Source organism: Arachis hypogaea, chromosome 18, assembly GCF_003086295.3.
Source record: "Arachis hypogaea cultivar Tifrunner chromosome 18, arahy.Tifrunner.gnm2.J5K5, whole genome shotgun sequence".
Lineage (NCBI taxonomy): Eukaryota > Viridiplantae > Streptophyta > Magnoliopsida > Fabales > Fabaceae > Arachis > Arachis hypogaea.
In genome coordinates, this window is record NC_092053.1 from 835689 (window position 1) to 848270 (window position 12582).

Here is a 12582-nt window from a genome sequence, read left to right on the forward strand (position 1 = left end):
AAGTAAATTAATGATAGTATATTATAAATATTAAAAATTATTATATTTTATATAATTAAATTAAATATATAAATTAAAGTTAAATTTAAAAAAAAAAATATTTAAAATAATTTATAATATAAAAAATTTAGATGTTAAAGTTATATGTATAAAATGATATTTTTATTTGATGATTTAATTTTTGCATTTATTTTAGTTGATGAAGTTAGTCTTCTTATATAGTATTCGTCCTTTTTTTTTTTTATTGGTTGTTGTTAGAGTTGTTATTTTTTTTTGTGTAAATTCTTGTAAATACATGTTTTTTATGAATTGTTGAGTTATATACACTTTCTATTATGTTGTTTGTTTCATATTTGCAATTATGTTCTTTTTTCGAAGATGTGTCTTGAAATTGTATGATTTTCTTTCTCCTTAGTCTTTTGATGAGTATGTGATCTTCGTCTGATAATATTAGTGTTGGCGAAATTGGTTCCTATAATCAATGAATAATTTAAATTAGAAATAAAAATAATGTCTAAAATAAGTAATTTTTTTTAGTATTACCTGTTTTATTTGTTGTAATGGGTGTTAGGTTCATTGTTTTTGGTTGGAATAAATGTCTTGGTAATAGTGTATTGTTGAAAACTTTCTTTAAGATTAAAATCATTTACATTGACTTTAAATATAAGTGAGGCTGCACAAATTTTTCAATTGAAGTAGTGCTTCAATGTTATTACTTTTTTGGAGTGCCATTAGGTTTGAGCAGTTGTACCCAACATTTTTTTTTATTCGCCATCAAATAGTACAAAAGTTGTTGTACCATTTTTATCTGAAACCTTTAATTGAATTTTGAACCTAACATAAGTATTGGGTTAGTAATTTAATAGATAGGATTATGAAAAGTATATAGAGTTACTTTATTTGTTGGATATTATAGCGTATGATTACATATGCCAAAATACAGTTATATCCTTTTTCATATGCTTTCTTCTTACATTTTTCACATTCAACATAGTTGTCTTATCTCTATTGAGTAAGTTTAAGATGTTGTGTAGTCCGGAAATAAATTTTTTTGGGCTAAATTTGATGTTATTTGAAAGAATAGTGATAAGAGACTTATATAAGTAGTTCAAATAGTATGAAATTTGAATATTTGTAACGTAAAATTTATTATGATTAATAATATTATTATGACATTTGTAATATGGATGTTTATTACATTGAATGAATTATTTATAAAAATTAATAAATTAATTATTGGAGTTATAAATTTATTATATTGTTTACAACGATAAGATATAATAAATATAAAGATATCGATTTAATGTCTTTGTAAGTTACAAATTTAGTTAGACACTATTAATTTTTAATTATTGTCTTTGGTAATTATTGTATTATTTTTTGTATATATATATTTTTTTGCTGATTTAGAAATAATAAATGATTTGACAAAAATTGAATGATTGATTCTAAAATTTTACCAAATAAACGATATTACTGACATGATATTAGTAAAAGAAAAAAAATATCTTAAAAATAATATGAATAAATTTATACATCTACTTTTATATATTAAAAATAGATGCTAATAATTTCATAATCTTAACTTACCTATTACATAATACTACTACTACTAATAATAATAATAATAACAATCTTATAAACTATATAAGTTTTTGTTTTTTAAATATGAAACAAAATATTCGAAATCATTAACTTAAAAAAATATTGCATGGTGTACAGTTTAACACATATAATACAGTGTATTTGGACTAATTTAGTTATTAATCTTATCAATTAACTAGTTTATTTCAATTGATGATGTGAGTTAAAAATATAAAGACTAATTTAGTCACTAATTTTATCAATTAACTAGTTTATTTCAATTGATGAGGTGAGTTAAAAATATAAGAAGAGATGTAATTAAAAAGATCGACTACGTTAGGAGTATATCAAAATCAATATTAAAAATAAATTAAATTATACATATATTTATACATAAATATATTACTGACTGATTTTAATAGTTATATTGGTGTATAAATAGTATTTTTATAAAAAGATATATTCTTACCAACAAATGCTTTAAGAATTATTACTAAAGATATTCTTAAATAGATTAAATAATAAAATACTAAATAAAACTTTAGATAAAAGATAACATGGCATACATAAATGGACAAAAAGGAAATGGTCATATGATGTTTTTCTTCACCATCACTCAATTGGCTTTTAACTTTTTTGGGTCAAACAAAAATTGAATAGTCCACTAAAGTCTTATTAAATAATTGGTATTAACATATACTACTATATACTCCACAGAATTATTATTTATTTCAGAAAACTATATTAATTTTTTTTATCCTCGTCCATGTCTTCCATAAAGATTTTTAAACCCAACCCACATCCCGCTCTCACGCTTGTTCCCCAACAAACATTGCAAGGACGCTCTTCTTGTTTGTGGTTTCTGACTTTTTCTGAGCTTTCTCTCTCTCTTCAATGGAGGTGGTGGAGCTTGCACTATAGACACCCAATCAGGTCCTTCTTCATGCATACAAATCCATTGTCTTTCTTGCAACATCTTGAGAATCTTTGTCTTTCAAGAAATGTTACGTTCTTGAACATGTTTGTGTTTCTGGGTGACTGGGTTTGGGAAGGTGGTAATGTTGCTTCAATGCTGATTTGGGTTTTGATGTTTAGTTCTTTATGTCTGATGGGTGTATGATAAAATGCCTCAGTAAGAGAAGGGAAAAAGTAAAGTCCGAGTCTTGATTTCTTTTCTTTTCATTTCTTTTCTTCTCATTTTTTGACTGCAATTTTTCCCATCAAGTGAAGAAAACTACTAATCTGAAGCTGTGGAACCTGTGATGCTGAAAAAATAAGATTACATTTGTATATAAACATAGTTATTTCTCTTCTTACAATGTGTGTATTTTTTCTGGAATGTATGCTTTTGCAATTGCAGAGGAAAGTTGGTTGTCACTCTAAAATTGATTTGGGGTTTCTTTTTCTTCTGCTCCAACACTTTATAAATGTAATTTGCACTCTATATTGACCTAGTTCATTCTATTTTTGTAATGTGCACTTCTTCTGCATTTGTATTAGTCATTCTATATCTAACTTAAAGTTTTGCCCCTTTTTCTTATTTTTTATTTTATTTTATTTTTTTCATTTTTTACATTATTCTAAGTTTGATGAGAGGATTTGTATTTCAAAATACAAGAGAGTTCTTATATTAACTAATTACTTTATTGACACAAAATCAACAGCATGATGGAAGCTTAAATTAGGCACTGATCTTAATTGTTAACTAGTCTCACCATATTGCATCGATATGCTGTTTTTTTAAATCATTATTATAACATACCAAATTCAAAATTAACTCTGTTCTGCATTTGAAAAGATGGACCAGGAGACTGCAAAATTATGATGAATTTAAGTGTATTCCTTTGATGCTAGCTTGCTGGTCAACTTTAAAAATCTGATCACTAAAACATACATATAGATTTTTTTTTGGCTTTCCTGTTTCATAATTTCATTTTTCTGTCACAGGATTCACACATCAAGATTTTGTGTCCATAATTTCCTCTGTTCTACTGAATATTGTCGTCATGAAGAAAGAAAACAATGTAACCAGGAACGTTGGAGACCTCCCTCGTCGATTGACTCGAGCTCAAGCTGCTGCATTTCTTGCATCTGGGCAATTGCCTCCTTCAAAGGGGGTTTCACAACAAAAAGAGAAGCAGCTTGTAAAAGGCAATCCAAAAAGAGCAGTTTCGGATAATGCATGCCTTCCACGTAAAAAGAGGGCTGCTCTTCAGGATGTGTCTAACATTTTCTGTGAAACTAAAGGCAAGGGCTGTTTGAATGCACCTAAAATTCAGGTTGCTAACTTGCCATGCATCCACCATTTCCTGTTAAAAACTCAACTGTTTGAATTTAACATTTCCCTTACTTATGATGCTAATATATCCCCTGTAACTTATTTTCAGTCTAAGAAAGGCAAGCTGGATAAGGCTGGTCCAAGTGGTGTTTCCAAAGTACTTAAAGAGAAGAGTTTGCCCCACTCAGGGCTTAGGCCGGAAGATGCTACGTGCTCAGTTAATAACGCAAACAATGCACTTCTTCTTTTGATTTCTCAAAAGAAAGGTACTCCCCCCCCCCCCCCCCCCTTTTTTCTGGCAACAAGACTGCTATAGTAATATGTTGGATCCCGGCATATCATAATATACTTTAGAGTTGGACATGTCTGCCCATTGCTTAAATACACCACCTTAAATCATAAAAGGATAATTGAATCTCTTCATGAGCTTCGTAAAGGAAATCATTTTTTAGTTAGTTGATGCACTCTTTTTGTGTGTTGTTCTCAGATGTACAAATGGCTGCAGCCGAGAAGAGTGGTGTTTATGAACTTCTAAATGTATCAAAGGGACCAGATATCACTGACATTGATGCGGATTTTGAAGATCCCCAATTGTGCAGCTTCTATGCGACTGATATCTACAAAAACTTGCGTATTGCTGAGGTTTGTGAAATAAATGCCCTGCACTTATAATAAAACAATCTTCTTCTGTCCAATACAGAAATCTTGTTGTCTCTACTAATGACTTGCATTGGAAGTTACAAGAATATCTTCATGTTTATTTTTACTGCCAGCCTTTTCCTGTTCAGGGTTTTAGAATTTATTCTGCATTCCTAATGTAAAAACTTTGCTTTGAATTTGCAATTGATAGTTTGATTTTTGCAACATCTAGTCAATTGAAGAATTGCTTTAATATTTGGTTTCCAACTCATTTTTGAGAAGTAAAATTTGTTAGTTTTGAACTTTCCATAACATTCTTCTTGTCAGCTGTTTCATAAAATATGTCAAACATTTATTTTTCAGCTATCAAGAAGGCCTTATCCTAACTACATGGAAACAGTACAGCAAGATATAACACAAAGCATGCGTGGGATACTGGTTGATTGGCTTGTAGAGGTTTGTATAACTTTCTAATATCTTTAAGAAGTTCAAACTATCAAGTGTTCACTGAAAATAGGAACTTAGCAGAGTCTGTGAAGTCACTGATGCTGATTCCTTTCTTGCATGCTTGTAGATATTAACTTATTTTGTTTTTATTCTTTCATGTTTTTCTTTTGGTTCAATTTTCCTAGTCGATGCAATATGAATGCTGCTTTTAATTCACATTTAACTTTGTTATCAGGTCTCTGAGGAGTATAAATTGGTCCCGGATACTCTTTACCTCACTGTATATCTCATAGACTGGTTTCTCTCTCAAACTTACATTGAAAGACGACGACTTCAGTTGCTTGGCATAACCTGCATGCTAATTGCCTCGTAAGTTATTCGGGTCAGCGAAGTTGACCTTTTACCTTCTGATTCTGTTAGCATTCCTCTACAAACATATGCATTCATGTTCGTTGTGTACTTGTATCATAAATTATTGTTGTTTCTATGTTGGTTATTGGTCTTTCAAGGAAATTTAGTGTCTGTTACTTTGTTGACATTAAGATTAGGCTTTCATATGAAATGTTTTTGTTTTTGTATGATTAAAGGAAATACGAAGAAATTAATGCCCCACGCATTGAAGAATTCTGCTTCATCACAGACAACACATACACAAAAGAGGAGGTACGCCTTGCTTTTTCAAGTTTGAACTAGTGTGATTAATGGCAAAATACAAAATATACGCTCAAATAGTAAACTGCAATTTCATTCCTATCCCAACAAGAGAACTTAGAATATCAAGCCCATCTACCATATCCTTTGTGGCTTGAATTCAATGTATGTTGTGGAGCCTTATTATCAAAATAACTGGAGTTATTGCATTGATAAATAATCTGAATGGCAGGTACGAAAAATGGAGACTGAAGTGTTGAAGTCCTCATCATATAAACTATTTACTCCCACTACAAAAACTTTCCTCAGGTACTTGTTAACATATTTTTCATTTAAAAAATATTTTTTAAAATAAAATAAAATGTTATGTTGAAACCTCATTCAATTGTCCGTACTCATCCTTGGTTTCGTAGGAGGTTTCTTCGGGCAGCACAAGCTTCTTACGAGGTGAAAGATTCAACTTTGACATGGCTGCTTGGTCTAGAACATGCCACATTGTTTTGATTTGTGTATTACTAATCGCCTGCCTAAAAAATTGCAGAGCCCGAGCTTCGAATTGGAGTTCCTGGCAAATTACCTTGCTGAACTAACACTTATGAACTATGGTTTCTTAAATTTCCGTCCTTCTATGATTGCGGCATCTGCTGTATTTCTTGCTAGATGGACTTTAGATCGGTCAAGCTATCCATGGGTATGTGTTTGTCACTGCCATTTCCCTTATGAATTTACTCACATAAAGAAAATCTGACCACCATTTTTCTTTTCAGAATCCAACTCTTCAACACTATGCCTCTTATAAACCATCAGACTTGAAAACCACAGTTCTTGCATTACGGGATCTACAGCTGAATAGCAATGACTGCCCTTTAACCGCCATCCGCACCAAGTATGAGCAAGAGAAGGTATGAAAGATTAGGAATTGAAACTAGCCGAACCTTCTTGGCTTTCGTTTTCATTTCTTATTTATACTTTTTTCCTTCACATTATAGATAGATAGAAACAGAAAATGCTAAAAATGAAAATAGAAACAACAGGCTATATTTCATCTCCTTGTTTCAGGACATCATATATATGAATCATATGTACTAGTAAGTAACTTGCATGGTGTTTCATTATGAAAATTTCTCTCGCAGTTCAAATGTGTAGCGGCTTTGTCATCACCTGAATTGCTTGACACACTGTTCTGAAGCTATAGATAATTTACAAATCAAAGCAAAGGACCCTTAAGGCCTTAACTGTAACAGAGATATGTGCACATCAGAAGGAAAAACACCTTATTTTGTTAGTCAAAAGCCTTCTCAATCAAGACTAATCTAATTCTCCCTCCAAGTTTAGTTCAAGTGTTCCTGTCTATATTCTTTAATATCTTTTTGTATATACATTTGGTGACCTTTTGTTGGGATCCTTGCTTAAGTTGTCTGACATTGAATGAACACCAAGGTCACAATCACAAGCATGTTGCATAGGCATGTTTTGAAGTAATGTAGCAAAAAAAAGGGGAATGTTTTGAAGTAATGTAGCAAAAAAAAGGGAATATTTTGAAGTATTGTAGCCAAAAAAGGATTGTTCTTGTTATTATAGTGTAACAATGAGATTCTGAAGCCCTAGTTATTAGGTCCTCTGAAATTTTTGTCATAGTTGAGGATTTTATGGCTACAGTTCATTTCTGTGTAGGCAATCAAATGATGAAATGCATATTCTTGCAGGTTTAGTAGATAGTAGATACCCAGGTTAATTGAGTTCTTAAATACAGAATTTCATTTTTTAGTTATGTATGATTCTTTTTTTTTTAAAGGTTGAAAAAAAAAGCTGTTTGAAAATTTTCAAGTTTTTGTTATGTTGGATAAGATTTTCCCTGAAAATTGCATTTCTTTTCGTGCACTATGTAACTATGTTATATGCATTTTGATATTAAATTTAAAAATTTGTAGAAAAAGTCAATGCAAAAAAAAAAAAGTTCAGTGCACAAGCATTTTGCGTTAACGTATGGTCTAAAGAAGAATCGCACTCAAAGAAGATAATGTATAGAGCCTAACTTGATAATAATATTTTCTGTGGATTCAATTCAAACCATTTTTAAGGTGATTATATTATATATATGTATTATAAATTACAAATTATAACTAAATCAAATGGCATCCCACAATTTACATTTTCCAGTGGTAGACTCTATTTTAGAAGACTTTGACTAATAACTTTTAGACTCATGGTTGGACTAGAGGATTAAGAGAACCTTTAATTCACTTCCTCTTTGTCATCCTAACAAAGGCTTATTTATTTCAACTTTTAAAACCATGATTTTTTCATGGATAACATAAAAAGAAACCATTTGTGATATATATATATATATATATATATATATATATATATATATATATATATATATATATATTTGTGGATGTAGTGTGGATGAGTAAATGTAAGTATATAATTATTGTAAAATAATTATCTCTTATTTGGTTAATTAAATATAATAAGCAACTTGGAATCATATATAAGACAATGGTAAACTATGATAACAGAAACATCCAAGTTTAGTAAACTAAAACCGAAGTACAAGGTTATGTGATAAAGTAATAAGGATAGGTAGCTAGGGACAGCAACAACAGGTACGTTCCAAGCAGCATTCACAACTCTCATAGCAGCAGAAGCAGCAACACAGGGTAAACAAACTGAACCAATCAAAATTGAATCACATGTCAAAGAAGGAATTGAAGAACTGAGAAGTAACACAAACCAAAGGATGAAGTAACACACCAAGCATAGAAGATTCCTTTCTCCTCGTGTCGCATCTGAACATGATCATAATACGACATCTGTTGCTGTGCTGGTGCAGATCCCCCTGTCATGTTCTCAAACACAGTTGAATAAGAAGATGATGATGATGAATAATGCAATTCATTTTGGTCATGTATTTATAATCACAACTGCACAAGCTAAATAATAAACACTTATTATGGTTGTTAGTTAGTTAGAAGCTTCATTCACTCTCAATTAAGTAACATATATTTAAAAAATTCAGTTCTTTATGTAAAGTAGTTGTGTATTAATGAATGATAAATCATGATCAGGTAGTTGCTTTCTTGTACAATTCAATTCTAACCCTTAATTCCTACCTAAAAAGAAACCTCAACATTCAACCATACAAAATTCAAAATGCAAAATAAACCAATATCCACTATTCTTTCATTCAAATTCATGTCACTTATATTAATATAAGTACAGCTGGACAATAACCGTCCATCATAACTATATCCATATATATATGATACCAAAGTATACACTGTTCCGTGCTTATATTTATTGTTGTCATTTATCAACTGTCATGTTTTTTACACTCCTTCATTCAAAGTTCAAAACCATTCATCAGCAAGAATTCATCATGTGAAGTAACTTTCAAACCCGAGGGATATTTGTGCCGTGAGAAATTCATTATAAAAGATCAATTTTTTATGGAAGTGGAAAAATGTTTCCCACTGCAAATTATATATTTCCCTTGGTCCAACTAGATATTTGTTTTTTGGGTCAGAAACAAGTTTGTTTTTAATGCACCAATAATTAATAGACTTCCAAATGCTCTGTTTCATGGTCCGTTTTAGGTCTATATCAAAGTTCTACAAAGATGCAAAAAAAAGAAAAAGAAAAAAAGAATAGCAGCAAAACGTGATCGATTTATTAAATTGGGCTTCAAGTATAAATCAACTAGGGTTGGTCGAGTGTCAGCTCACTCTCTGCTTAAACAAGTGTCGGAGGTTTAAATCTCATCTTGTACATGTAGCAACCCATTATCCAGCGAGACACTCACCCATAAATGGAGCTCAGATCCGTCGATTCCTTTTTTTTTTGGTGACTGAAATAATCTGCTTAAATAGAAGGACAATCCATCTACATGCTGATACCTTTAATTTGTTGGAAGGGGGGCTATTAATTTTTTTATCCCAATTTTAAACAAAGTTGGTAATCTATAACATGTATAATAGAATACAAATACTAAGTTTATGATTTGTTCATAACATAAACCATATCCTTAATTAACAAACATCATATATACCAATAGAATAATAATCTTAAAATATACTTAAAAAAAAAAAACAGAACACAAATACACAAACAATCCAAAGCGGAAAGTGTATGTAGTCTGTCTATAATATACACTCTGGATCTTATATATTTACTATCATATAACTATATATATAGCTAATTTAGCTAACTAAACTAGATTATATTCTTCTAAGTTGAGCAGTACGGTATACCTGCAATGTTATGTGCACAGGTATATAATTAGAGGCATATATAATAATAATAATAATAATAATAATAATAATAATAATAATAATAATAATAATCAAGCTCTCATCATGTTTGGCAAAAATAATTAACCTTAGTGAGCCAAGCTAAGGGGTCTACTTTATCATGAGTCTTATTCTCTTGCATGATTCAACGAACATCCTAAAAAGAAAATACAAGAAATCAAAGCAGGTGAGAAATGAGTTATTTAATGAGGAAAGAAAATAATGAAACATATGGATATAATATAAGAGGTGGTAATTAGTAATTACTCCCAAGGTACATCACCAACTAACATCCAATCACCGTCTTTGTCCTCATAAGTTGGCATATAATTATCCATCACCTTATTCTCATTACCTACACTTACAAAAACACCCATTTAATTACTCTCATCAATAATACCAATAATCATGAATGAATCAAATTAAATGAAAACGTACAAATAATGGTTGAGCAACAAAACATAGTCTCCAATGCCTTGAAGAGCTGTTCATAACTTTCATACACTTCAAGATCCACTTTTCTTAGATATGGTGCTCCGTCCACACCCACCTTCACGCCACACTTTCTGTTTGCCCTCATCACCGGCGGCCACCCCACCGTCTGTGCCCTGCACGTGATGTCATGATACTAATCCTCCTAAAATTTTAAATTAATAATAACATACAATATGAATAATTATATTTTTAACACATTTAAATAATAAAATTTTTAAATTTACTTATTTTTTTACATAATTTTATTTTTTCTTTATTTACCTATTATTTTTTTAGGAATTACTAAAAATTGTTCATACTTTGACATAATATCATTTTTTTTAATTTAAACTGATAAAAAAATAACATAAATAATTATATCTCTAACAATAATCATCGCATGCAGCTCTTATCACAGTATCCTAACTTAAAACAAGCTTACTTGGGATGAAGAAGATCAACGGTGTCCTCCTCCGAAAAGCGGCGGCAGCGTTTGGTGGCTCCGGTTTGAGTACCGGGAAGAGAGAGGCTGAGCTTAAAGTCAACGTCCAACATGGCCATTGGCGCTTTGTGTAAGTAAGTCAAGTACTTTTTTTCTTCTCTTCTTTTCTTTTGGGTTTGGAGAAACTAACTATACCTATATATAATCACACATTATTCTTTTCTATTCTTAAAAAGAAAAAATTCCAAGCAGAGAGAAAGAGAGAGAGAAAAAGAGGACTATTCTAATTAGGGCCAACACAAAATCAAAAATCTAATTCCCTGTTCAACCCTAAAAAGGATATAATTGATGGCATAGAAGACTCAATTCATTGATTAGTTTTTCTTATTACAAAACAGTAAAAGTGTAATTGTACTAGTTTTTGTGATTAGTCTTTCTTCTACTATTAGTAAGATATGTTCTGTATTGATTACTTCTATTGTTGAAGAAGCATGGCTAGCTATGGCCTTATATATGCTCTCTATTGATTTATCATATACAAAAAAAAAAAGTGGAGAAAATATGAGATGAAAAAGAATATAGTATGAAACAACGAAATTACCATATGCATGCATTTACCCAAGAAGTCTTATGTGTTGCATTATTATTAGACGTATTAATGAATTGATTATTTTTTTATATGGCAAATATATTAAAGCACATGTTTTCTTATTCCTTCATTTAAATATGCATTATATTATGGATTAGTTTGTAGCGAGTATAAACAAAAATGATGAACTAATTAATTAAGTATGCCATTTCTTCTTTATATATTAAGGGAGTCACTCAAATAAAGATGCTTAAAATATCTTTTTTTAAAGACGCTTTTTAATAATTAAAATTTAACTTATATAATTGATTAAATTATATTATTTTTATTAAAATTAAACCAAACAAACTGAGTTGACAAAAAATTTGATAAATCAAATCTTGAATCGATCTAAATTGATATTCTTTTTTTATAGAAAATGGCTTAATATTTTTATTATAAAAAATGACTAAAATATTTTTATTATATATATTAATTTTGAAAATTCTAAATTCTAAATTCTAATTTAATGATGGCATAGAGAGAAGAGAAAGATTAGGATTTAAAATTTTTAAAATATATAATAGAAATATTTTAAGTCATTTTCTATAATAGGGGTATTATAATCATTTTTATAAAAAATATTAATTTAAATTGGTTCAAGATTTGGTTTATCGATTTTTCGGTCAAATCAGTTTATTTGGTCTAATTTTGACAAAAATTAATACAATTTAATCAATTATATAGGTTAAATTTTAATTATTAAAAAGTGTTTTTAAAAAAAGACGTTTTAAGCGTCTTTACGTGAGTGGATCCCTTATATTAAAGTTACATAACCAAAATAGAGTTCTTAATTATATATTGGTTAAAAGTATTCTTATAATATATTTCATCCTCATAATAAATATTCTTTTAAGAATAATTATCCTAAAAAAATATTCTACTAAAATAATAATAATAACTTTTATCAAGATAATTCTGAAACGACTATGTGCATCCTTTTGTAGCTTTGTTATGCGTGTGTAGACATATTATAAAAGGAAAAGTATAGATACCAACATATTATTCGTCAACTTTTGCCAACTCTTATTTATATTTGTGTTTCTTGGAAGTGTGTTCGTAGATGTGTCTAATAATTAATATATTTTAAATATATATATAAAGAGACACATCTAGAAAATATATCTATAAAGACACGTCTACTAAA

General features: G+C 29.6%; 2 protein-coding genes and 1 long non-coding RNA gene across 3 annotated transcripts; 1 reads left to right on the forward strand and 2 right to left on the reverse strand.

Annotated features, from left to right (window-relative positions):
• Positions 1-2317: 2317 nt before the first annotated feature.
• On the forward strand, positions 2318-7317 carry LOC112772352 (cyclin-A2-4). The gene is made up of 12 exons (XM_025817285.3): positions 2318-2517; positions 3532-3863; positions 3972-4128; positions 4350-4504; positions 4865-4957; positions 5184-5317; positions 5536-5611; positions 5832-5908; positions 6013-6046; positions 6141-6290; positions 6367-6501; positions 6733-7317. Exons 2-12 carry the CDS (start codon positions 3591-3593, stop codon positions 6784-6786), a joined length of 1338 nt encoding a protein of 445 aa, XP_025673070.1. The 5' UTR covers positions 2318-2517; positions 3532-3590; the 3' UTR covers positions 6787-7317.
• A 710-nt stretch (positions 7318-8027) lies between these two features.
• On the reverse strand, positions 8028-8779 carry LOC114925839 (uncharacterized). The gene is made up of 2 exons (XR_003815636.2): positions 8357-8779; positions 8028-8271 (listed from the first exon to the last, which is right to left on the reverse strand). It is a non-coding gene; the product is annotated as an uncharacterized lncRNA (long non-coding RNA).
• An 842-nt stretch (positions 8780-9621) lies between these two features.
• Positions 9622-11113, reverse strand: LOC140173191 (auxin-responsive protein IAA11-like). Its single transcript, XM_072225558.1, has 5 exons — positions 10808-11113; positions 10330-10499; positions 10159-10246; positions 9980-10048; positions 9622-9852 (listed from the first exon to the last, which is right to left on the reverse strand). Exons 1-4 carry the CDS (start codon positions 10924-10926, stop codon positions 10003-10005), a joined length of 423 nt encoding a protein of 140 aa, XP_072081659.1. The 5' UTR covers positions 10927-11113; the 3' UTR covers positions 9622-9852; positions 9980-10002.
• Between the last annotated feature and the right edge of the window lie 1469 nt (positions 11114-12582).